Source organism: Seriola lalandi, unplaced genomic scaffold, assembly GCF_002814215.2.
Source record: "Seriola lalandi dorsalis isolate HSWRI2012SDOR001 ecotype SW California unplaced genomic scaffold, Sedor1 jcf7180002054969, whole genome shotgun sequence".
Taxonomy (NCBI): Eukaryota; Metazoa; Chordata; class Actinopteri; order Carangiformes; family Carangidae; genus Seriola; species Seriola lalandi.
Genome location: NW_019525520.1, coordinates 978,108 through 1,002,457, shown reverse-complemented (window position 1 = coordinate 1,002,457; position 24,350 = coordinate 978,108). Strand labels below are relative to the sequence as shown.

Here is a 24,350-nt window from a genome sequence, read left to right as displayed (position 1 = left end):
GCTGCTGCTGCTCCACCCGTAAGAACAAACAAACAAATAATAAATAAATAAATAAATCTACAACAGAAATAATATGAACAGAAGCAGATCTCCAGGCTCAGTGTGTGTGAGTGTGTGTGTGTGTGTGTGTGTGTGTGTGTGTGTGTGTGTGTTAAAGCATCTCTGTGAAACCACGGAGATGGATCAAAGCCAACTCACAGCTCCAGCAACCATCTCTGGTTGCCACGGAAACCCAGCATCGTCGCCTGCTGGGCTCCAGCTCTCCACTGATGCTATTTGAAGAATCGACACAAATGGAGAAAAAAAAAAAAAAAAAAAAAATCACACCTTCAGTGTTTGAAGATGTTCTGAGTCTGTCTGTGGGTGGAGGACATGTTGTCCCCCGTCCTCTCACCCTCAGAGCACGGGCTGAGGGTCCAGACCTGGTTTTAGAACCAGGTCTGACAGTGACAGACCAAGTTGTGACAGCTGTGGATGTTTTTAATTTGCTGGATTAGACCAGGAACACTGCGTGGCGTGGCGTGTGTGGGCGTGGCGTGGCGTGGCGTGTGTGTGGCGTGTGCGTAACATCTTTCTTTTCATTTCAGCACCCATGTTAACATGTTAGAGCGACACACTGCCTGCGTGGCGGCTGCGTTGCGTGATTTACAGATTCCGCGTCTCACCTGTTTTTCACACATGATGCGAGAAAAGCCCTGATGATGTCATAGCGACATCATACCAGCAACATTACATAAAGGGTTAGAGTTAGCTCTGAGTGGAACACCTTGAGTATAAGGTTGAGCTTCGACCTGAGAGGCCAGACATACGACCTTTAACCTTTAACCTTGGAACAAATGAGAGTATGAGGGAAGAAAGAAGAAGTGACATAAAAAAGGTTTGTGTTCTTTTTTAAAACATTATAAAATAGCAAGAGATAATGTAGCTAGCATTAGCTTTAGCAGCGTTAGCTTATCTACAGTCTGTGGGCGTTCCTCTTAGAGCTCCCCTTAGAGGCCTGGAGCTCTGACGCCGTGTTGTCTGTTTTTGTTGTTGCATCGTTTCTGTATTTGCAGCGTGTTTGTTTGTTTGTTTGTTGTTCATGTTTTTGTTTTCTCTTCCTGCAGCTCGTTTCGTTCTTGTATTTGTATTTTGTATTCTCCTGTTTCTGAATCTGCAGCTCGTCTCTCCTGGTGGAAGTGTTTTGTCCTTGTCGGCCACTGTAGGTTCCTTTAATATTAATTAGCTGCTGATACAGAGACTGATCTGATGAATATATTGATCTAAATGTTGATCAGATCTGAACACCTGATCTTTCATGAAGATCCAGACTGAAGGTTCTGATGTGGATGAAAGTTGAACTGGAGGATCTTCCCGCACTAAAGATCTCTGCAACTGCAAGTGCTACTGTGGCCCGTCATCAGTCGCTCTCAGAACTGTGGTTAATTAGCGACATGTGGCGTCACCTGCCATCAGCATGCTGGTGATTACACCTGCTGAAGGTGATGATCAGCGCTGGCTCAACACCTGAAGCCGGGAACACACTGCCTGTGTTGTGTGAGCGTGGCTGAAGAGAATCATGTGTGTGATCACACCAGCTGTGTCTCTACAGAGTTTACAGGTTACTGGATGTTGGATTTCTCCTCATTAATAATTCATTTGATTTATTTTTGACAGACATCATGAGTAAAATGTCTCTGTCTCCACATGCAGCTGCTACAATGGTTAAAAAATATATTTGTGTCTTTCATGTCTGTCATATTCAGATTCAGTGGAAGAGGTCACTTTTATGTGATGTTGCTGGTGTGATGTCATAGTGACATCACACCAGCAACATCCAGCAACATTCTCCAACATCAGGATCAGAGGTCAGAGTCCACACTGCCTGCTGGGTCCCGCTCCTCAGAGGTCAGAGGTCACTGTGTTTTCATGAACCTGAGAAGTCACAGCTCTCCTACACAGGTGAACAGTCAACTGGCACCTGTCAACCAATCCACTCAGAGTGTGCAGAGTGTGAATACTGTGTGTGTGTGTGTGTGTGTGTCTCACCGCTGTGCACTGTCTCAGGAGGCAGGACTGCTTCATCCGGCCGGGCCCTCCGAACTTCTTCATGTCCTTACAGAAGTGACACTCTCCACACTCTGTCCTCATACAGGCCTGGCAGCGCCGGCACCGCGTCCGCCTGCGCCTCGCCCCCCCGCCAGCCCCCCCACCCAGCGCCTTACTGCCCGACATCCCCGAACAAGTCAGCTGCAGACAGAAGACGGACACAACGTGAACAGTGGAAACAGTCTGCACCTCATATGGTTAGAGTATGATCACACCAACAATTATTTTCATCATTAAAAGGAAAAGCAGCAAACTGACACAGTTCAGGAGAATTTTCTGCATTTTTCTGTTTTTAAAAAAAAAAGAAAAAAGAAAAGTCTTGTCATGATTAATCAATTATCAAAACAGCTGCAGATCTATATTCTGTTGGTTGACTGATTAATTGACGAGTCTTGGTGAGTTGGGAGGTCGGTGTCGATGTCCAGCTCAGACTGAAACTGACTGAGCAAGAATAATAAAAAACATGGACCGTCAGAACCACGATTCAGCTACACAGAGCAAAACAAAACTTTCCTCTGGTACTACATTTTTCTCAAGTGCTGAACTACCGTATTCCTACGCACAAGCGCAACTACGGAGCGCACTGTATCACGCCGCAGCCGCAGGTCAGCTGAGCGAATCAGAAAGAGCTAAACTTTGTTGTGGTGGGAAGATAAAGAGTGGAAAATCTTCTACATGAAGCTTCATTTAAACAGATGTTAGTGTTTCAGTGACGTCTTTTAAAAGTGTCAAACAGGTGTTTTCTTCTGGCCCCGCCCACAGCAGCTCATCACTCTGCTAGTGCACCGGTCCTCCTGCTGCTCCTCGAAACTGAATCTACTGCAGGAAACACTCTGACTGAACATGACGACCTCACATAACCCCACGACTGGTCACCTGAACTATCACTTTAATAATTATAGAAAGCAAACATGGAGGTTTTAAAATGTCAGAGAAGTGATACATGTCTGTTATAATTTCCCACGGTCCGAGGATGTATTCAAATGTTTGGTTTTGTTTGACCAGTGGTCCAAAATAATTCAATTTGATCAAATCCATTTTAACAAAAAGAAAATTACAAGACACATTTTAGTTTTATTTTTTACGCTTTACTCCCTCAGATGTATTTGTGTAAATAAACAGTCAATCACCAGCATCACTGGAACTTGGTCCAAGCAAGCTGCATGCTGATTGGCTCACTGACACCGATGAGATTTACTCACTCACTCCTGAGGGATTGAATGATGAGGCATTTTTCAAACCTCGATAGAATCAAACTGAGTCGGTCCGTCCATAAAGGCATCGCAGTTCATTTCCCTGCTCTGTCTCTGTGAATGGGAAATAAACCAAGTGTCTTCACTCTTTTCCTACGTTTCCTCCTGCCGTCCACACGACTCCACAGCTTCTGAGCTGCTGGACCCGTTTTATTTTGAAAACTCTGGGGTTGTGTTGTAGTCTGTGCGGACAGAAACTGAGACCTTTGTAAACCATGAGGTCACACCCACGGTCTCTCCTGATTGGCTGTCATCAGCCTGGACTACCAGTGGTGAATACAACATGAGAATGAATGACAGTGTTACTGACCTTGTTGTCTTTGCTAGCAGCTGTTGTTCACTTACATTCTCTGTTTTAATGCTACAACTGTCTTTGCTGGAGACAATCTACTTCCTGTTTACACCGGGTCACACATGCTCAGTTTAGGTGAATGGTCATGTGATGTGTTTTCAGGTGTGACAGTCTGGATGGAAATCGATTTCGTTTGAAAATGAAACCGTAGTCGTGTAGATGTAGCCATAGATCACAGGCAGTAAATCTAAAGAAAGCTTGTATAAACTTTATTCAATATTCTTGTTCGCTGTAATATCAGTGTGATGTTTTATTTCTGTCTAGGTGGTTGATTTTGATTCTTGTTGTTCTTTGTTCAATCTAAAAATGTGATTTGATGCTTTTCCCTGTTTATCAGCTTTGTAAACTGAATCTCCGATGAAACAAGACATCTGAGGATGTCACTATTTTCTGACACTTTACTCAAAACAAAAAATCAGAGAAACAAGAAAATGATCAGCAGATAATAATAAATAATCATTATTTTAATATAATTAAAAAATGAATGTGACCAGATAAGATAAGAGTCAGATAACTGATGGGTAGAATCGTTCATTTAAAAACAACAGTTATTTAAGTTCTTGCTAAATAGAGCTGCTAGCTACTGTGGCTAGCAGTAATAATAATAATAATAATAAACAGTAATAATACAAACTATTTACACAGCAGTCCACTGTCATTTCCAACAGCTGCAACCACATCTAAAAAATACCTCATGTTACTGTTCACAGCAGACAAGAATATATAACAAAATAATATCAAGAATATTTAAGGCATTAAGAAATAAAATTCATGACCAGAAATACAACTATCAATTATGATCATTATCGATTAATCCGACACTTTTTCTAATTAGCCAATTGATCATTTTGTCTCTAACATGTCTGAAAATATAAATAAATGGGCTTTATATTTCCAGATGTCTTGTTTCGTCTGAAAAACAAAGATATCTAGTTTCCTGTCATGTGTGACCAGGACAGCATCAAATCTTGACATTTAAGAAGCACAACACTTCAGCTAATCCTCATTTTTTCTTAAAAATGACCAACAATTAATGGATTATCTGAATGGGTGCTGATTAATTTTCTGTGCTGACTGATTGATTAATAGACCGACTGTATTTGAGGCCTTTACAACCTCCTCAGGTGATTTTGAAGGAGCTGATTTAAACGCTTTAAGACTTTATATGACCTGCGAGAATAATGAAGATGCGCATCTGGCACCACTTGGAGCTGCTAACGGCTAACAGCTAGCGTGTCACAGTAACCTACATTTAGTAAATGCAGCCAAACATAGGATACCTGCGGACGTTTATAAACGGCGTGTGTGTCGTTAATTAAAGAATCACATTTCTGAAATGACACATGATCCCTCCCCACCCCCCTGGTATCTGAAAAAGGTAACGATACGGTTGCTAACGTGTTAGCGGGCTAACTGTCCGTTCGCCCCCCGCATTACGCTTCCTCTTTCATTATCTCTCTGCTCCATAAATCACCCCGACCGGGCAGGTGGGGGTCAGCAAACACCTGGCTAATAATGGAGGTATCAAACTGCAGGTGCTCACCTCTTCGTATCAGGTCGCATGCTCCTCGGTCGCTCATTAGAAATAATATTAGCCAACAGTTAGCCAACGTTAGCTTCGGTGCAGCGCAGCTAGCTGTCCGCTTCCTTGTTCCTTTCTCCGCCAGGCTGCTGTTAGCTCCGGGCTGCTTCACACGCGTCCCATCGTGGTAGCCTCTGGTGCTCCGGCTAGCTCCCAGGCTCACCTAACGGACCCGTTGTGGGTTTAATGTCTCGATTACCAAACTGATCGATATCGATAAGTGAAGGGCGCAGTGAGTCGTGCCCATTCACTCCTCTCCCCCTCTCTCTCTTCTCTCTCTCTCTCGCTCTCTCTCTCTCTCCTGTGTGAGTCTACCTCTCTCTCCCTCCTCAGCACGTTACAACGTGTTCCTCTGCTCTTCTTCCCGGGGGGGTTCAAAACACCTCAAACCGCTCATTTACCGGAGGAGCAGGGTTTTTAAAGCCACACTTGGTTATAACCCTCCACAGGAACTAAGCACCGCAGATCACCGCATGAACATGCATCAGATGTTGTGGATAACGAGCAGCGCGCCGCTATTGTTCTCCGTGTCTATTGTGTAGCGGCTGGCTGCGGGTCTGTGCGGGATCTGGTTCAGTGTTGTGAGTCAGCTGGTCTCCTGTGACACATTAACCCCCCCCCCTCCTCCTCCTCCACCTCCACCTCCCTCCCCTCCCGCACTGATTACATCACACAGGTGACCACACATACCGCGCTTCGTTTTTACCTCGGAGGGAGAGAGAAAATAAATAAATAAATGTAGTAAATAAAATATGGGCAGCGAGAATATGCAAGTCCCGCCTCTACGTGATTGCGTCACGATGCGTCAGCTGCAGAAAGGCGTTCTGGGATTTGTAGTTTTCACCTTTTTGTTTTTATTTGCCAGCTTTACACTTTTAAGGAAACACATTTATGTCAGAAAAATAAAAGATATATGAGTAAAAATACTTATGTAACTAAAAATGTGCTTATTTCAAGTTTAAGGCAACATGACATTTAAGTAAAAATTATGATAAAATTTGCCAAATCAAGTCCAGATTTTGACATGTAGGATGCAAAAGTGCTTTACTTTCGGAAATCTCCTTTTCACGACAAAAAGAAAAAAACAAATTTAATATAGGATCAAAAAAACTCACGATTAAGAGCTTGCTGCACTTAATTTAGTTTCTAAAAATTAAAAAAAAAAAAGTAGTGTCTGCTCCGTCACCGCTCTTTGTTTTTACCTCAGAGGAAGAGAGAGAGAGAGAAAATAAAATATATAAATTTGTGGTTACGTCATGATGCGTCAGGTGCAGAAAAGCATTTTGGGATTTCTTTTTTGTGTCGTTTTTATAATTAAAGAAAACGTGGTTGTTAATTTAAAAGGAAATATATTGCTTTAACTCATATGACATCTTAAGTTAAAATGTTACAATACTAAGACAACATTTGGATTTATCAAGACAAAATTATGAGATAATGAGTCAAATGTTTGAATTACATGGTCAGTGGGTAGTAATAATATTTGATTTGATAAGTGCAAAAAGGTATTTTGTGTATCTGCTGGGTGGAGCTGCAAATATAACAGGGATACATGAAGTTGTGTTGAATTTAAATTTTGGCTTACTATCCTATTTTGACTTAGTAAGTCAAGATACTAAACCTTTCTCAATCTGTGGTTTTGTTTTTACTTGTGTTCTTGTGGTCCACATCTAGATGAGAAAATTACCATGTAGATTTATAGAATATGGTCAGTGTATTAGAACAATGTCTGTTTGGAAATTCTCTTCAATGTTTTCAGAGATGTGATAACCAAATGGTCATCTGCGCAGCTTTCAGTCAGTGTCCATGGTCATCTATCTTATCTGGATAGTTTGATAACAGATTTGCTCTGTGGAGCTTTGGGGTCCTTGCAGATATCACAACATTTAAATAAAAACCAATAAATTTGTTTATAAATTATAAAACAGAGGCAGTGTGGTCTGTTTGAATTTAGTTTCATTGTTGAATACACAGTACAGATTGGATTATGAGGTTTTTTTTTAAGAAAGGACTTTTCACTGGGAAAAAAAAATCATATTTAATTCAATTATTCTTTTTTTTTTTACTGTATTTCAGGTTTGATTTGTAATTTCTTAATTACTGAAGAGGATTAGGGCCACATGTGAATTTCTTTTTTTTTTAATTCTGACTTTTTTCTTTTATTTGAGTTTAAACTAAAAAAAAAAAAAACGCATACATAATCACGATTTATGGTATCATGATTTTAATTTAGCACAGTCTGTTTACATTTATTGCTGACAAGTACAGTTTGGTTTATTCTAACATTATCTATATAATCCTTAAATATTCTTATACCAGTAACACTCACTATACTGACAAGCCTCCCTCCCCCCTCCTCCCCGGCCTCTCCTGCTAGCTAACAGGCTAGGCTAGCTCGGCGGCTAGCAGCTCTCCTCAGTGTAATTAGTTGAGACGCACCGGCTCCATCCACATTACGGTGCCGTTAGACCGAACCGACCCACCTAAAACTCACAGGCAGACCGCGCACACCACAGGGACACACAGTACCGGCGTCCACTGACCAAACAACTGAAGATGATTAAGCTCTTTTCCCTAAAGCAGCAGAAGAAAGACGAGGAATCTGCTGGAGGAAACAGAACAGGAGCCGGGGGTAAAAAAGCCAGCGCGGCCCAGCTCCGAATACAGAAAGGTAGGCTAGTTACCGACACCACTGCCCGGTTAGCTGGACGACTATCTGGCTGACTAGTTACCAATAAACCACAGGGTGACACTTCCTGCCCCCTTTCCCTCAGTGTACAAAATACATAAGTACACAGAGTAAAAGTGGGTGTTTATAACTCACTGTTGCTAACAGCTAGCGCGCTAACTTTAGCCTGGAGTGGTGTGAGCTAACGGCGGCTAGCTTGTGCTATATTTGAAAACAAAACGCAGCCAGTCAGAAGCTAACCCCATCTGACGGTTAGTGTGTTAGCACACAGCTAACACTAAACAACAATGAATCCACATCACATGACGAGCTGCTAACTGATAACCACTTCACGTCAACATCCTCTGATAATCATAACATCTCCAAGGCTAACGAGCTAACTTGCTGTGTCAGCTCTCAGGTTAACTGTATAAACTGTTTCTTTCCATCTGTTCAGGTGTAACAGCTTCACTGGCAGATAACCAGCTAGTTTTAGAGTCTTTCTTTGAGACGTCCAACGTTTTACTGATTACTGAAAACAAAGGTGATTTCTTCTCAGAGTCTCAGTCTGTGGCTTCATTAACACCTGAGGAAAAGAAACTACACACCTGTAAACTGACATGATGACAGATTTGACAGGTAGAGTCTACACCTGAGGAGTCAATCAGAGCCTGATGAAATTAGCCCTCTTTTTAATGTAGTCTTTTTGGGAGAAAACTTGGCTTACATGAGCAGATGTGTAATAACTGGAGTCTGTGTTTGTTCACATTCTGGGAAATTAATACGCCGAATTCACTCTGACCACCTCCTGTTTATACTGTCTCCATGGATGTGCAGAGAACTGTCACCGGATCACTGTGGTACTGAAGAAAACCTAAAAACATGATGATTCTCAGCCGAGTCCTGGGGGGTCTATGTACAGTTTGTTTACGTTCATTCTGGATGAACAGCAGGGATAATGATATGCTCAGGAAGTGGAAGTCACACTGAATCTTAAAATATGTTCTCCATGGCAGGGTGTTCAGATCAGACTGAGTTATGGCAGATTTTGCCTTAATGTCCTCTGCTGTTGATCGGCAGGTAAACTACAACAACTAGCTTCCTGTTGGCCTCAGATCACCTACACCTGTCTGTTTTCACCTCACCTGTTTCCCTATGATCCTCATTTAGTTTAAACCTCTGAATAAAACCAAAGTAGTTGTTGGTGGGAAATTAAAACAACCTGCTAAAATCCACTATTACCCCACAATTTGGTGGAAAACCGACTAATGGCCGCTCTGACAGTTGTTGTTGTGGTTATGTAGTAAGGTGACTTCTGATTGGCACGTGGCTTTTCTCCTCATTAAAAATAGTTCCTCTGTCATTGTCAGTGTTTCAGGTACATTGACTCAGTCTCAGTGAGCTGCTGAACTAAAACATCTGTTAGTTAAAATCATTTCTGGTTTTTATTTCACTCTGTAAAAAAAAAAACAAAAAAAAACAACTAACTTCATCTGTTTTATGTAACAACAGATACAACCTGATATTTAAGAATCTGGGGCCAGTTGCACAAAACATCTTAAGTTAAGATTTTCCTTAAAGTAAAAATGGATTCTTAAAACACCTTAAGTCTTCCCTTTAAAGTGTCCTTAGATGTTCACTTAAGTCTTCTGAACTGTTGTTAAGTTTAATGTGGTAAATGAAGAAAATGAAAACATTCCAAGAGGGTGGGAGAACACAACGGACACCTTTAACGACGGGGGACTGATTTTACATCACAGGTTTGATAACAGTCAGTTTGAGTGTCTGGTCGGAGGAGGAGGTGATTCTAGTTATAGACTAAAACTGAATCCGCAGATAATCAATAGTAAAAATTATGGAAACATACACAATCTGTTATTTCTGTTGATAAACTGAACTGAATGAAAAGTATTTGTCCTCTTATACTCACTCTGTTGTGTTTCAGACATCAATGAGTTAAACCTGCCAAAAACGTGTGAGATCAACTTCCCTGACGACGATGACCTCCTCAACTTCAGACTCATCATCTCACCAGACGAGGTGCGTCTGTTCACTTCCTGTCCTGGATCCTCTGTCAGCCTCTGAAAATAGATTTAATATGCTTTGATTTAAACTGATCAATGCAGGGCAGGTTCGCTGATCACCACAGAACTCAGTATTGATCAATATTCTGATCATTTTCTTCAGGTGAACTCAGCTGGTATTAATCTGCTTTATTCCAACTCTGGAATACGACCACCAAAATAAAACCCAGGTTGGAATAAAAGCCAAATCCACCTGAGAGGTCTGAGGGTCAGTGCGCTGACCTGTCCCTGACCACCTGAGGCAGGACTCTGGGTCAGTGCGCTGACCTGTCCCTGCCCACCTGAGGCAGGACTCTGGGTCAGTGCGCTGACCTGTCCACCAGCTAAAACCTTGTGACCGCCATTTAAAAAAAATTGGAAATGATCCAAATCAACATCAAAATGTCTGGATGTCAGTGTCGGCTGGTAAAGAGACAACAGAGTCCGCCATTGTGGTTGTTGCGCCTGGCGTTAGTGTTGCTAGGAAACCAGTGATGTGAACAACTGCCCCTCTCTGTCTGATCGAGCCGATCACAATCAGCACATTAATCGATCAGAGGTGATGTCACTGCGTCCAGGAGTACACCTGTACATCACAGCAGGTGAAAGGTCAGAGAACATGTGTCACGTTTGTGTTTGTGTTTTTCCAACAGGGTTTTTACAAAGGAGGAAAGTTTGTCTTCAGCTTTAAGGTGAGACACACCTGTCACCTGTCACCTGACTTCCTCTTCCTCTGTCACCTGTTCACAAACTAAAACTGATTTTCCATCCACACAGTGTGAAACCATTATTTTATATTTGTTCATTTCTTTATTATGAACATTCATTATTTATTTATTTTATATATTTTTATTTCCACATGTTAGATTTGATAAATATTTTAGATTGTTTCACAGATTCAGTTTCACTGAATCAGCTGATCTTGACCCTTAATCTGACACGTTTCATTGATCTATTGGAGTAAATTTACCAATCAATCAATCAATTACTCAATCAATTAATAAACAGAGCATCAGTGGGTTCTCCATGAGCTCATGTGGTAGTAATTGATATTGATTGATTATTTTTTTTCTTTCATTCCTCTTTTCTCACCTGAAAACATAGAAAGTGTTCAGGTAACACTAACACACACACACACACTAACACACACACACACTAACACACACACACACACACACACACACACACACACACACACACACACACACACACGTTGGCGCAGACAGCGAGGGTCGTTTCACCCTGTGGCTCCAGAAACCTGGCAGTTAGTTAATAAGTTAGTTTTTGTCCACATGTTGTCATGTATGAAAAGTGTCCCCTTCAGTGATAGAAACAAGTGTGTGTGTGTGTGTGTGTGTGTGTGTGTGTGTGTGTGTGTGTGTGTGTGTGTGTGTGTGTGTTTCAGGTAGGACAGGGTTACCCCCACGACCCTCCCAAGGTAAAGTGTGAGACAATGGTGTATCACCCCAACATCGACCTGGAAGGAAACGTCTGCCTAAATATCTTAAGGTGTGTACACGATTCCAACAGCTGTTCATTCTTCACCTGATTGATGAGAGGCTATGGACTCAAGGGCCACTTACTGACTTTTTCTGCTGATTAGAACTCTCCAAAACGAGCTAGTGAATATAGCTTCAGCTATGGGCTACGGTGGCCCTGAGAGCTCAACACACGGCAGCTTCATCAGCCTGAAGCTGAGCTGCAGATACTCACATCGGGGTGAAAACATATTTGTGAGTTTGGCCTTTCTCAGCTTCTGAGGGACACACTTGTTCAGTGCTTTTAACTTAAAAGTCATGATTGGTTATTGAACAACAAGTGCCGTCACTTTTTAGTGTCCCCTGGAAACACTTCCTGTTGTGTTGTATTTGCAGCTCATGTCGTCAGACTGATGTTTTCTGAAGTTGTTTGTGTTTGTCTGTTATTATGTGTTTTCTGAAGCTGCAGTGCTTTGATCCCTCAGGGCCACCGTATATAGACCCTCAGCCTGCAGTGTTTTATTTTGAAAGGTAACTGTTCCAGGATGTGTGATGAGTAACTGAGCTCCATGTCTCCCTCCACAGAGAGGACTGGAAGCCTGTGTTGACAATAAACTCCATCATCTACGGTCTACAGTATCTATTTCTAGTAAGTCTGACTTCACTGTGAATATCTGTGTTGGGAAGCAAGAACAAACATCTTTCACACTAAAGACTAAACAAGGAATTAATTAGCTGCCTCCCCTCCTCCCCCTCCCCCTCCTCCCCCCCTGCAGGAGCCTAACCCTGAGGATCCGTTGAACAAGGAGGCAGCAGAGGTTCTCCAGACGAACCGGCGGCTCTTTGAGCAGAACGTCCATCGCTCTCTGAGGGGCGGCTACGTTGGTGCCACCTACTTCGAGAGGTGTCTTAAATAACTCGGCGTCCCATGATCCTCCACCCCTCCCCTTCACTCCTCACCTCCCCCTGCTCCCCCTCTGCCTCACCCCTCCTTCCCCTTTTCCTCATCAGTCCTGCTCGTTGGCAGAAGCAGGAGCCGCTGCGACAGAAAGCAGCACGCCAGAAGACGCTTTTCTGTTTGAAAACAAAAGAAGACAAAGAACCCCCCCACACCACCACCACCTCCCTTCCTCCTCCTCCCCCCTACCCTCCCCCTCGTCTCCCATCTCTCTGTTTTACTTCCAAGACGCAGCATTCAACCGTTTACACGCCACAGGGGGTGACGCCGATACAACACACATGTGACTGGACTTGAAAAGACGGCCGACAGTGAGCGGCGGTCGAGGACGACGACGACGATGATGATGATGATGATGATGATGATAATAATGATGATGATGATGATGATGATATTGGGGACTGAGGGACGGGGGCGGGGGGAGGAGGAGGAGGCAGGTGTGTGTGGTCAGTGAATGTTGCTCAGGTGAGTCAATGATTCAGTGAACGCCACATCGCTGCTGAGAACGATACTGATGACGATGATACCCACATGATTTCTTTCTTTCATTTTGTGTGTGTGGCGTAGACACCTGACATACAGGTGGTCAGAAGGACACACCCCCCACCTCTCCACCCTCTTGCTGCCAATTGGTCATAAACTCCAGTCGGCAGCAAACTCCAAACATTAACAGCGTTCTAGTCAAACAACAGCCTCTGTTCACCAAAATGTCTCTAACGCCCTGCGCTAGAGACATCCGTTGCCCTGGCAACCTGACAGCAGCCATGGCAACGGTCGCCTTGCAGCAACACAGCGATGACAAGACTTCAGGAACTGTTGATCCCCCAGAAAATAGTTCCAACGGGCAACAAAGTCCCTAATACCACAAATCATCGTATTCACAGCTAGTACGAGGGGAGGAGCTTCAGATCACAATGGGAGGGGCATGTAAGTCAGAGTGGGAGGGGCTTGGGGTGAAGGTGAGAACAGATGCGCCTCAAATTGCAAGTTCCCTTAAGGCAAGCTGTTGTAGCTCCACAGCTGTAGATGTAATGTCGGGGAGAGTGGGTGGGGCTTATTTGTCACAACACAATCAGGCACGCCTTAAAGAAAGATGGAAACATAGATTTAAGCCTGAGATGACTCCACAGCTCTATAATGGTGCTGGGGGAGGAGCTTGTTATAGTAGGAGGGTCTTATGATAATTGTGGGAGGGGCTTGTTGAGCTTCTGGGTTACAACAGGTGCAGAAGTGCTTTAAACAGTAAGATGTCGATGTTTTCTACCTGCTACAACTCAATGGCTGGAGGTGTGATGATGTCAGCGCTGGAGGGAGGAGCTTGTTTCCGTGTGGACTGAGGTGGATCACTGTGGGAGGGGCTTGTTAGACCCACTGTAAAATCAATGCAGGTTTGTCAAACTGCAGTAACTCTAGAAGTAAATTGAAATCTGGCTGCAGTTGATCACATGACACTGTTGATCAGTTGCAGGTGTGACTCTTCACCTGACCAGACGCACAGATGTTGTTTGTTTAGATCACGCCAGAATTAATCAGTTTGGAGTTTGCTGCTAAATTTACACACACACACACACACACACACACACACACAGAGCATCAGGGGCGGAGCTATGTTTCATGTGGGCGGTGCTGTCGTGGGGGCGGGGCGTTCAGTGTGTTTGTTTAAAGGAGTGGAGGGTGGGAGGGGTTTTGTTTTCACTCTGCAGGGTGGGGTGGGAGGGTTATTGTGGGCGGGATTAAAGAGGGGAGGGGCTTAAAATGTTATGATTCTATTGTGTATATTGAAACCCCAGCTGTTCACATTGACTGCAATATGATTTATGTTAAATAAAATATGAACTTGAATGATTATAACTTGTGACATCTGTTCAAAATCACTTCCTGTTTTATCCTCCAGACTCTCTTCATGTGACACGTGTCCAATGAGGTTATAGATACTCTCAACTCAAAACTTTGTTTCCACTGCCATCAGGCAACACCTCAGCCTAAGAATGTGGACTAATGTAATTATCATAGTTTATTTATTATTGACTTTGTTAAATTTAAATCATTATTGTTATTTAACAGGTCTCATTGAGTTCTGGCGCCAGTTTCACAGAGACGTGTCAGACTGGTCTGTGTGTTGGTCCAGATCAGTCTGTTTCATTAAAATACAGACTGACTCAGGCCTAAGACCAGTGTTACCATGGTAACAATCAGTGACACCTGTGCTGAGCAGCAACAACAAACAAGAAACATGGCTCATAGTTTGTGGTGTGCCGACATTGTTTTGGAGAGAGCAAAGAGAAAGGAAAGAGGTTTTAGAGACGGCGGCCATTTTGTTTTTATTGTTTCACTCTTCAAGTAAAACGTCCTGTAACTGTTGAATTCTTCCTAAACACAAACGCGTTCTGCTTAGAGGAAACTGAGCTCAGAGGTTGGATGCAGTTGCTCAATCGGCCATTTTTTTTTATGTTGAAAAAAATCTTAATTTACCCAGAATTCATTGCACCACAGTCTGGATTAAGATAGTCAAGAATAAAGTGCTTTGTGCAGCAGATGAATTCAGACTCAGTCTGAAGTCAGTTTGTCATGTCTAAGACTCTTTGTGAAACCAGCTCCAGGATCTTTTTCAAGATAAAATTACAGTTTATACAATTTATACAAAGACAGATAATTCACAAACACTTTCTCATTAAAAAACCTTGAGAACAGTTACTGATGAGATTTTTCATAATCACACTTTGAAGCCATTAGATGTACAAGAAAGAAATCACCTGTGGATTCTATTAGAAATCACATTTAACAGCTGAACAAAAGCTGCTGCTGCTGCTGAAGCTAATTCTAGTTTTCCTTGTTTCCTTCTTCAGTTTTTGCAGCTGAAGCAGAAATCATATATTTACATACATGACAAGTACTTTGTTATTTTAGTTTATTTTTATATAATTTTCAGAATTAAAAAAGCTGTTAATAAAAGGGAAATCAAGGCCAAATGACTGATTCTTTTATTTCACTGGAAGATATAAACACCACTTTCATTATTATAAAGTGTTATTTGTTATAATAGTATAAATACATGTAAATAAATAACATTCACATAGTTTAGATTCCATTGTATTTTGTGTTTTCAGTTTTACTATATTCATTTCTATCATTGACTCTGTACCATGGAAATATTTACAGTGATGCTCGTTACCACAGTAACATATTATGTTTTTAATTCAGCTGCTGTTCCTCTGATGTCCACTAGATGCTGCTGTGGTCAAACTGACCGTCATGAAACGGAACAGAAGAGCAGATGACGGATCAGGAATGATGAAAATAATTCTTATAAAATCAGAAATATGAGACTAACTCAACATGTTGACTTTGTCTCATGTCATGCAAACACTTTTAACATCTATATCCCACCATTATCATAATTTTGATTTTGTATCTTCATCATTGTTTTGACTTTTACAAACCGATAATTTTGCCTAAAAAAGATAAACATGGTTAGAAGTTTTATCTTTGCGTCTCATAAATTCAACATAGAATCAGAATCATTTGACTATTTCTTATTATTTTAATATCTCAGTGTTATATCAAATGTTTCACTGAAGTGTCCCAATGTTAACTCGTGATGTCAGAATTAATTCTCATTGTTTTTATTATATTATTTCACAATTTTTCATCTCAAGTTTGACATTATATCATAATATTTCACAATAAAATATATTAATACAGCCATAATTTTGATTTATTTATCAGTTAATTGATTAACAAATTAATTGATAATGAGAATAATAGTTTTATTTTTCTAATGGTTCACTGCTGAATGTTTCTATTTCTGTAACATGGGGAAAAAAACAGAGACACAGTTTCTGACTTTAAGTGTCCACCTCCATGTCCCCGTGTCCCCCTCTGTCTCTCTCCCTCATCAATTATTTCTTGCTCATCCAATCTTCCTCTCTCAGGTGTGATGCTCTTGTCTTTGTCTGGTGTCTGGTCTCTGGTCTCTGGTCCCTCAGGCCGGGTGGTGCTGGGTGGTCATGAGGACCAGGGGGACATCTTTGTCTCCGGTTCCCAGCAGAGGAAACATCCTCTCAGTGAACTCGGATCCGGTGAAGCCGTAGATCTCTGAGCCCGACTTCACGTTATAGAAGGACACCTGACCCTCGTCCACGTCCAGGAAGACGCCCACCTGACGCAGCTTCTGAGGACACTTCACCTGCAGGACGGACAGAAAGGTCAGCTGAGGTCAGCTAATGTCAGTTCAAACAGCTGCTGCTGGGACTGAAACTCTTAATTAAATGATTCATTTAAATAATAATCATATTTTCCTTTGAGGTCATAATCTTAAAAAAAAAAAAGGTCCTTTTTAACTTAAAGTGTGTAAAGTTTAAATCATCATTTAGATTTACCATGATTATGATTTACTCATAATTTAAAGGTTAAAGTATCTCATCATTATGACGTAAACAATAAGAAAAGTATCTCATCATTTGAAAACCATCAGTATTTCTTATTTCCATAGAATGTTTATAGAGAACTGTCACACACTATTGATGATCAATAATCTGATGGAGACAGACTGACTCATATATATGAAGCAGGTGAGGCTCACCTTGGTGAGGGGTGGGGCAGTGAGCGCCCTCAGCTGGCTGCCGCTCCACCAGAGGACGTAGTATCCGTTAGCTGGACTCATATCGAACAGACCTTTCCTCTGAGCCGACTCACTGACCACGCCCACTTTCCAGTCCTTACTCTCACCAACACACACCTGCACAGGTGAGACCATGTTAACCCCCGCACCTTTGACCACAGAGAAAGTGTGTGTGTGTGTGTGTGTGTGTCTGACCTCCCAGTAATGGCGTCCGGAGCTGAATCCCTCTTTAGCGCTGACACAGGACCAGACGTCGAACCTGTGTGAACTGTTTCTGTAGAACTGCAGCTTCTCTCCTCTCTTCACCTGCTTCCTGTCCTCCGACAGGATGAGGAAGGGATACGCTGTCACCGGGTTCAACGTCACGTCCTCTAAAACCACAACAACAAAAACACACGCACGTTTTGTCGTAGACTGTCAGACTAAGCTAACTGCGAACAACAGTGTAGAAGTTTAGCTGTGCTTAGACTCAGCTGTGGTTGGAGCCAAATGCTAATGTTAGCAGGCTAACATTAGATAAGTTTTCTAATGAATAAACAGATACTGGACTATTTCAAACTTACCTGGGTTAAGCTAGCTAACTGCTCATAAAATATTAGCTTAGCTGTGGTTTGACCTGGATGCTAATGCTACAAATAGCTAACTATGCAAAGAATAAAATGCTAACTTGTTACACTTAATATTTCAGGTTTGGAGTGTTTGCTGATTAGTGACATACAGCATGTTAGCATTTTGTGCTAACAAGACTAATGTAAAATAATAACTAATTAAAAAATAAAAATACGTCAGACTTTATCAGAAATATCTGAAGTTCCAACTGAATTCTAATGTTAGCATGTTAGCTTGCTTCAGTTAGCATTCAGCTGGGGCTCCAGGTAAATTTACAGCAACACACTGACTTGGTACCTTGTTGTTGTGCTATCTTTCAATGTGCAGCTTCTTGTTTAGAGTCTTATTATTAGTCTGTGTGAAACAACAATGGTAATAATAAATAATAATAATAATAATGATACAAATAAATTAAAAAACATATCAATGAATATTAGCACGCATAAAGTCTCACAGACAGCTGGGTGGAAACGGAGGCAGGGAAAGTTTGAAAATAAAAAGCTATAATGATGAAATAATAACCTAATAAAATAATAATCTATAATAGTGAAATAAAAACAAAATTAAAGTTAAATACTCACCCATGTAGACTCGAGCTTTTTTATGTCCTGGAACAGAAGAAACTGATTTTAGTCATGATCCACAAAAATATCAGAAACATGTTTATCATTTATTATAAACACACACACACACACACACACACACACACACACACACACACACACACAAACCTGAGACTGGTTTGATCTTCTTCAGATCTAAAGGGGGAGAGGAAACCATGGTGAGTCCTTTCAAATTAAAAGTCCTTGCTGCCGAAACAGTTCTCTGGACCAGCTGCATCAGCAGAGCAGATTGACATGTTTGGTCAGACCTCACCTCTCAGAGACCAGTGACTCTTCCTCAGGTTGGCGCTGCTTCCTCTCAGACTGATCATGCTCTCAGCCGCCATCAGGTCCCCGGAGGAAACTGAAGCACAGGACAGACAGACGCTTTTCACTCATGCATTTCACACGTTTGACTCCAAACCAGCGTCTTTTAGTGTCTTTATAGCGTCTTTATAGCGACTCCATGTCTCAACATATAGAAAAATATTTACAATCTTAATTATTTAATGTTAGATTACTCATTTTTTTCATATTTTTTTCCTTTATTTGAACCAGAATTGAATCAGTTTCATGGTTTTGATTTGAACTACACCAGAACCAGGACTCAGCACAGTCCTGGTTGAGATATTATATCAGACCTGAACATTTAAATTCCTGTCTGTTGTGAACTCACAGGAGCCTCTGGATCCTCTGGACCGACCCTCCCCCATTCTGATGTCGTCCATCTTGTCCTTCACCTCGGCCAGAGAGCTCTTCACCTCCCCCAGCTGGAAGTGGAGGGATAACTCGGAGTCCTCGTCCACCTCGTTCAGCTGGTCTTCAGCCAGAGGAGCTGCGACCTCCTCGAAACTCTGAGGAGAGAGGAGAGAGGAGGAGGAGGAGGAGGAGGAGGAGGAGGAGGAGGAGAAAGTGCTGAGGTCATCACTCCTGACCCAACAGACACTGAACCCTGTATGTCCATGAACAGAAAGAGCTCTTTAAGTATTGTTCCCTTGTTGTCTCTTCAAGTTTACATTACACTGATTCTTTCTGCCTGTTTGTTAAGCCCCGCCCCCCTTAGTTACTGTTGCTAACCTTTCATTTTTGTGTTCTAGAATGTTCAACGACAGCCACAGAATGTCTCTGACATCACGTCCTCCTTCACCACTGAGCAGTGAGCTGGACATGCTATCGTTAGCAGCTAACATTAGCACAGAGCTGTGCCCCTCCTACAGGTGACAGGTGTTTGGTTCTCACCTGCAGGAAGTCGATGTGATCCTGACTGATGGCCTGGACCTCCAGCATGGCCCGCCTGTCTGTCAGCTCGCTCAGCTCTGCCTCTAAACGGCTCACTAGCCCCTCCCCCTTTGACATCACGGCATCCAGCTGGTTCTGGATCCTGCCCACCACCTCAGTCCGGATCCGGTCCAGGGAACTGGACACCTCGTCCAGCAGGTGTTCAACCTCACCTCGCTCTCTGTCTGCGTAGTTCTGAAACCACAGTCATGTGATTAAAGCCTGTTTGAATCTGTGAGGTCTGAATTCAACTGAAATATTTCATGACATCATCTTTATTTAAGTCTAATGCTTGAAAACACGAGCAGACAAGAAGATTCTGTGGTTTGGGATTTTTGTCTTGTAAATATTATTTAAATATTAATATTATATGAATAATATAATTTAGTAGTTGCTATGGTTGAAACAGTTCACTAAAGCTAATGGATGAAGAGGAATTCAAACTTCATCAAAACAAACACACAAATCATTACAAACTATTGCAACAGTGAACTTTTATATAGTTGTTGTTGAATACAGTTTAAAATCAATTAAAATATGTGGAAAATGCTGGGAGGTGTTGAGGGTACGTGAGACGGAGATGTTATATCACATACATACATGGAAAATCTATAAAAATGACTGAATATGAGTGAAACTCTTGAACAGACCTACACTGTCTCTCAGTCAAACAAACAAACATGTCTGACCTTGACTCCCTCCAGTTTCCTCTTCAGCTCGGTCACATGACTCTCTTTCTCTCTGATCCGGTTCAGGATCTCCTGCTCCGTCCTCGCTACCTGTTTCTGGACACACAGGTGACACGAGTAGAGTCCGTTTAATTGGCTGAACAACATGAGTCCTGCAGGACGTTCAGCGTGAGATCACTGTCCTCTACCTGTTTGCTGACTCTCTCTGTCTGGACAGAGACAGTTTTATGTGTTCGATGTTCCTCCAGGACACAGATGGCACAGATACAATGCTGACATGTCCGACAGTACACCTGGACAAGTAAACGCATCAGGGAGAAGGTTAGTTAGTCTTGAGACTGTGAAGGTTTAATTCAAACATTCAAAATGGCCGACAGACTCACACAGTGCACTGTGTAGAAAACAGGGAGTGACGTTAGACTTGCTAATTTGTAGATGGCAACTGTTGCTATCTTAACTAAAACTATAGCTGTTACTAGCTAGCTAATTAAGCTAACGTTAGCTCCATGAGTTGGTTAGAAAAATGGTTCTGACTGATAATTGCTCCCACTGGCTTCAAGCATGGCATTAGGCTAACACACTGAGGCTAAAGCTAACTGACTGAAACGAAAGCTAACACACTGAGGCTAAAGCTAACTGACTGAAACGAAAGCTAACACACTGAGGCTAAAGCTAACTGACTGAAACGAAAGCTAACACACTGAGGCTAAAGCTAACTGACCTAAACGAAAGCTAACACACTGAGGCTAAAGCTATAGGTTCCAAAAAGTACTTATTGTTTGTAAAGCTTTCAGTCACATCATCATGGCCTTCCTCAGTTTTTATTTTTTATTTTTATTAATTAATTAATAAAAACCTTGTATTTGAGTGGCCCCCCCAATACTGAACACACTAATGTATATACATATATACACACACATCTACACATCTACACATATATATATGTGTATATCAGATATATTGACACATGCTGAGTCGGTCTTACATGAAACTAAACTGATGAAACACAGTAAATAACAATAACGTTTCTCCAGATGACGGCGTACTTCCACTCACCTCCAGCAGACGGCGGTGTATGGAGCAGGTGCGGCCCCTGAGGGCCTCCTGGGGGTCCATCAGTGGGTGTTTGGAGTAGAAGGGCGTGGTCTGGTGTGGCTGCACATGCTCAGTGCAGTATGAGGCTGTGCAGGTGAGACAGGAGCTGACAGCAGGCTGTTTCACACCTGAACAGACGTCACACCAAACCACCTCTTCACCTGATGCCGCCGCCGTCACAAACGGATTGGTGCTGTCGGTGTTTGTGATGGTCGTCACGGCGCCCAGCGTCGCTGGCATCGGTAACCCTGCGGCTCCATAACGAGCCAGTTTGTATTTGTCTGCGATGAGAGCGAAGACTTTGTTGACGCTGAGCTGAGGACGTTCATCAAACTGACGCTTACACAGAGGACAGGTACAGACCGGACTGGACGCCCAGTAACCTCCAATACACGCCTGCAGAGGAACAGAAGAAGAAGAAAGACAAAACAAAAAAAATCAGCAACAGGTGATGGCAGAAGACGGGTTTAAACCTACGCTGTCTGGGTCACATGATCACTTCAGTCACTGCTGTGTTTAGTCTGAACCGAGCTCCAACAGTGAAGAACCAGAAGCTGCAGTTCCTCTAACGACCACTAGAGTCTGGCTCCAACAGTGAGTCAGTCCCCATAGACTCCCATGTTAAAATGTCCAACTTTACAGCAGAAATAAACATGTTTACAGCCTGGTACAAAAACTGTTTTGGTCTCTAGAGATAATTTCCTCCTTCATGACACCTGTTTATATAACTCACCTGTTTATATAACTCACCTGTTTACATTTTATTAAGGACTACAGTTATGGAGGATTGAGGGCGTGGCCTCTTTGAGTGACAGGTGGGTGAGCGTATGCTCGACACACTGGGACAAGCTGGGAGTTTTACTGCCCTCCTGGGGCATCAGGGTAAGATCTGTAGACTGTCCGTCCCATTCTCACGGACACAATATCTCAGTAACACTTTGACAGAACTTCTTCATATTTGGCACAAACGATCACTTGGACTCAAGGATGAACTTGGATTAGATTTTGGTGGTCAAAGGTCAAAGGTCAGTGTGACCTGAATAAACACTTTTTAGCCATAATTTAAGACTATGGAGTGGAGGAGGCAGTAATTCTAGTTTAATTCTGTTTTTCTTTCAGTTTTCACATTAATGTCTTTTCCTGTCACTTAAACTGTCGGCTTCTCTGTGAGGTCTGCAGGACCAGGACCAGGACCAGGACCAGGACCAGGCCTGTGAGCGGGGCCTCAGGTGTTGTGTGTGTGGATGTTACCTGGCAGAAGTTGTGTCCACAGGGAGTCGAGACCGGTTCACTGAACAGGTCCAGACAGATGGAGCAGGTCAACTCCTGCTCCGAGAACAGATCTGGAACCGCCGCCTCCGCCATCGTCATACTGCTGCTGGAGGACAGAGCAGAGGAGCGGGACCACGTCAGACCACGTCAGACCACATCAGACCAGATCAGACCACATCAGACCACGTCAAACCAGAACAGCCCAGATCAGACCAGGTCAGACCACTTCAGACCAGATCAGACCAGATCAGACCACGTCAGACCACATCAGACCACGTCAAACCAGAACAGCCCAGATCAGACCAGGTCAGACCACTTCAGACCAGATCAGACCAGATCAGACCACGTCAGACCACATCAGACAACTGATTCACAAGAGTTCAATATAAACACAGTCAAAAATGTTTCTTAAACAAACTTTTATTGTGAAGCTTTTCCTCATTTCACTTCAGTTATTGATTCTTCCTGATCTTCTTCTTCCTGCTGACGCTGCTTTATTCTGAAGGGACATCACAGGTAATGATATCCTCAGGAAGTGATGTCACACCGAATCAGACCAACATGTGGTTCAGGTGTGAAGAACTGAGGCAGGTTCTGAGAACTGGAACTGGTTTAAAGGCAAAGGGGGGTCACAGCAAATCCTGATCTGGTCCATGTTTTCTGTTTTACATGTGGGAACGAACAATCTGTGTTTTATATACTCTCCAGTCTTGATGCTAAGCTAGGCTAACCAGGTCCTGACTGCAGCTCTGTGCAGGACTCAGACATGAAACTGATCCACCTGAACCTGTTCCTGCTTGTGGAGACCTGACCAATCACTGTTCAGCTCTGTGACAAACACTCAGGTAACTCCACCTGAGCTCCGGTTTGTGGATCAGGTTTTAGTTTGTTGAAACCAAACGGAATAAAATGAATCACTGATTTAAATGAAACAAATAACAAACAACCAGATTGTGCCACAGAGACGTTGGATCGACGTTTTCAGTTTCTTAAAAACTCAGATTCAGTTTCAAACCAACAACTTTCCTTCACAAATGTTTGAATTTTTAACATTTAAAACAAACTGAAGTTCAACGTCTGTTTTTCATCTGGATTTGAACCTGCTGAAGTTTCATGCTGAAGTTCTAAAGAGTAAAAAAGCAGCAGCTTCTTACCTTCCTCTCTCTGAGTCCAGGTGTTTCTGAAATCCTGAAACTCAGGTTATTGGCAGGCTGTGATGTCATCAGTGGGCGGGGTCTCACTCATAAAGTTGTCAGGTGAGTTTTGGCAGTTGGAGATGTTTGTTCACCTGCTTCATTCTCACATTGGTGAAATAATGATTCCACTTCAGAACCAAGAAAACTGTTTCTCTGAACCTTTAACACATAAACACGACACTCACGTTCATTTCTGAAATAGTTTCCTTTTTGTTTGTGAAGATGTTTCCTCGGTGTCATTTGTTGGTATATTTAAATTCATTTATTTTTTATTTTACTAATTTTAAGCCAAAATATATATAATATATATTTATTTTATCAAACAATTAAGTAAAATTAATATAAACAATACAATAAAAATAAAGCAAATATATTTAAGTAAAACTATAATCAACTACAATAAAACATTTAAATAATTAAATAAAAATATTATAAACAATACAATAAAAATTACATTAATATTTAGATATTAATATAATGAAATAGTTATAAATACAATAAAAATATATAATATATTATTTTTTATAATTTATCAGAAATGTATTA

General features: G+C 42.1%; 4 protein-coding genes across 4 annotated transcripts in view; 1 reads left to right on the top strand and 3 right to left on the bottom strand.

The window, feature by feature from the left end:
• The window catches only part of fbxl19 (F-box and leucine rich repeat protein 19), a 16,915-nt gene extending 11,060 nt beyond the window's left edge, over positions 1 to 5,855 (bottom strand). Inside the window, exons 1-2 of the mRNA XM_087170934.1 lie at positions 5,237 to 5,855; positions 2,029 to 2,229 (exon numbers count right to left, since the gene is read on the bottom strand). Of these exons, the coding sequence (XP_087027060.1) occupies positions 2,029 to 2,214 (186 nt within the window). The 5' untranslated portion in view covers positions 2,215 to 2,229; positions 5,237 to 5,855. The remainder of the gene's footprint in view (positions 1 to 2,028; positions 2,230 to 5,236) is intronic.
• A 1,803-nt stretch (positions 5,856 to 7,658) lies between these two features.
• ube2m (ubiquitin conjugating enzyme E2 M) lies at positions 7,659 to 13,106 on the top strand. The gene is made up of 6 exons (XM_023395833.2): positions 7,659 to 7,946; positions 9,889 to 9,983; positions 10,660 to 10,698; positions 11,412 to 11,515; positions 12,070 to 12,133; positions 12,261 to 13,106. The coding sequence occupies exons 1-6, from the start codon at positions 7,832 to 7,834 to the stop codon at positions 12,399 to 12,401; spliced, it is 558 nt and encodes a 185-aa protein (XP_023251601.1). The 5' UTR covers positions 7,659 to 7,831; the 3' UTR covers positions 12,402 to 13,106.
• A 2,294-nt stretch (positions 13,107 to 15,400) lies between these two features.
• On the bottom strand, positions 15,401 to 23,178 carry btr30 (bloodthirsty-related gene family, member 30). Its single transcript, XM_087170935.1, has 13 exons — positions 23,027 to 23,178; positions 22,588 to 22,714; positions 21,298 to 21,732; positions 20,430 to 20,534; positions 20,242 to 20,337; positions 19,514 to 19,747; positions 18,951 to 19,128; positions 18,549 to 18,638; positions 18,404 to 18,430; positions 18,254 to 18,280; positions 17,259 to 17,434; positions 17,025 to 17,180; positions 15,401 to 16,628 (listed from the first exon to the last, which is right to left on the bottom strand). The coding sequence occupies exons 2-13, from the start codon at positions 22,705 to 22,707 to the stop codon at positions 16,425 to 16,427; spliced, it is 1,848 nt and encodes a 615-aa protein (XP_087027061.1). The 5' UTR covers positions 22,708 to 22,714; positions 23,027 to 23,178; the 3' UTR covers positions 15,401 to 16,424.
• Positions 23,177 to 24,350, bottom strand: part of LOC111646349 (U3 small nucleolar RNA-associated protein 18 homolog) — a 1,607-nt gene continuing 433 nt past the window's right edge. Inside the window, exon 3 of the mRNA XM_023395827.1 lies at positions 23,177 to 23,215. Within this exon, the coding sequence (XP_023251595.1) occupies positions 23,177 to 23,215 (39 nt within the window). The remainder of the gene's footprint in view (positions 23,216 to 24,350) is intronic.

Excerpts from the sequence above, each read along its gene's own strand:
- ube2m (XM_023395833.2), top strand. The coding sequence starts at position 7,832 with ATGATTAAGCTCTTTTCCCTAAAGCAGCAGAAGAAAGACGAGGAATCT. Across the intron at positions 7,947-9,888 it reads CCAGCTCCGAATACAGAAAG|ACATCAATGAGTTAAACCTG; the intron begins GTAGGCTAGTTA and ends GTTGTGTTTCAG. Across the intron at positions 12,134-12,260 it reads GTCTACAGTATCTATTTCTA|GAGCCTAACCCTGAGGATCC; the intron begins GTAAGTCTGACT and ends CCCCCCCTGCAG.
- btr30 (XM_087170935.1), bottom strand. The coding sequence starts at position 22,707 with ATGACGATGGCGGAGGCGGCGGTTCCAGATCTGTTCTCGGAGCAGGAG. Across the intron at positions 21,733-22,587 it reads GTGGACACAACTTCTGCCAG|GCGTGTATTGGAGGTTACTG; the intron begins GTAACATCCACA and ends GTTCCTCTGCAG. Across the intron at positions 18,639-18,950 it reads CAGAGGATCCAGAGGCTCCT|TTTCCTCCGGGGACCTGATG; the intron begins GTGAGTTCACAA and ends CCTGTGCTTCAG.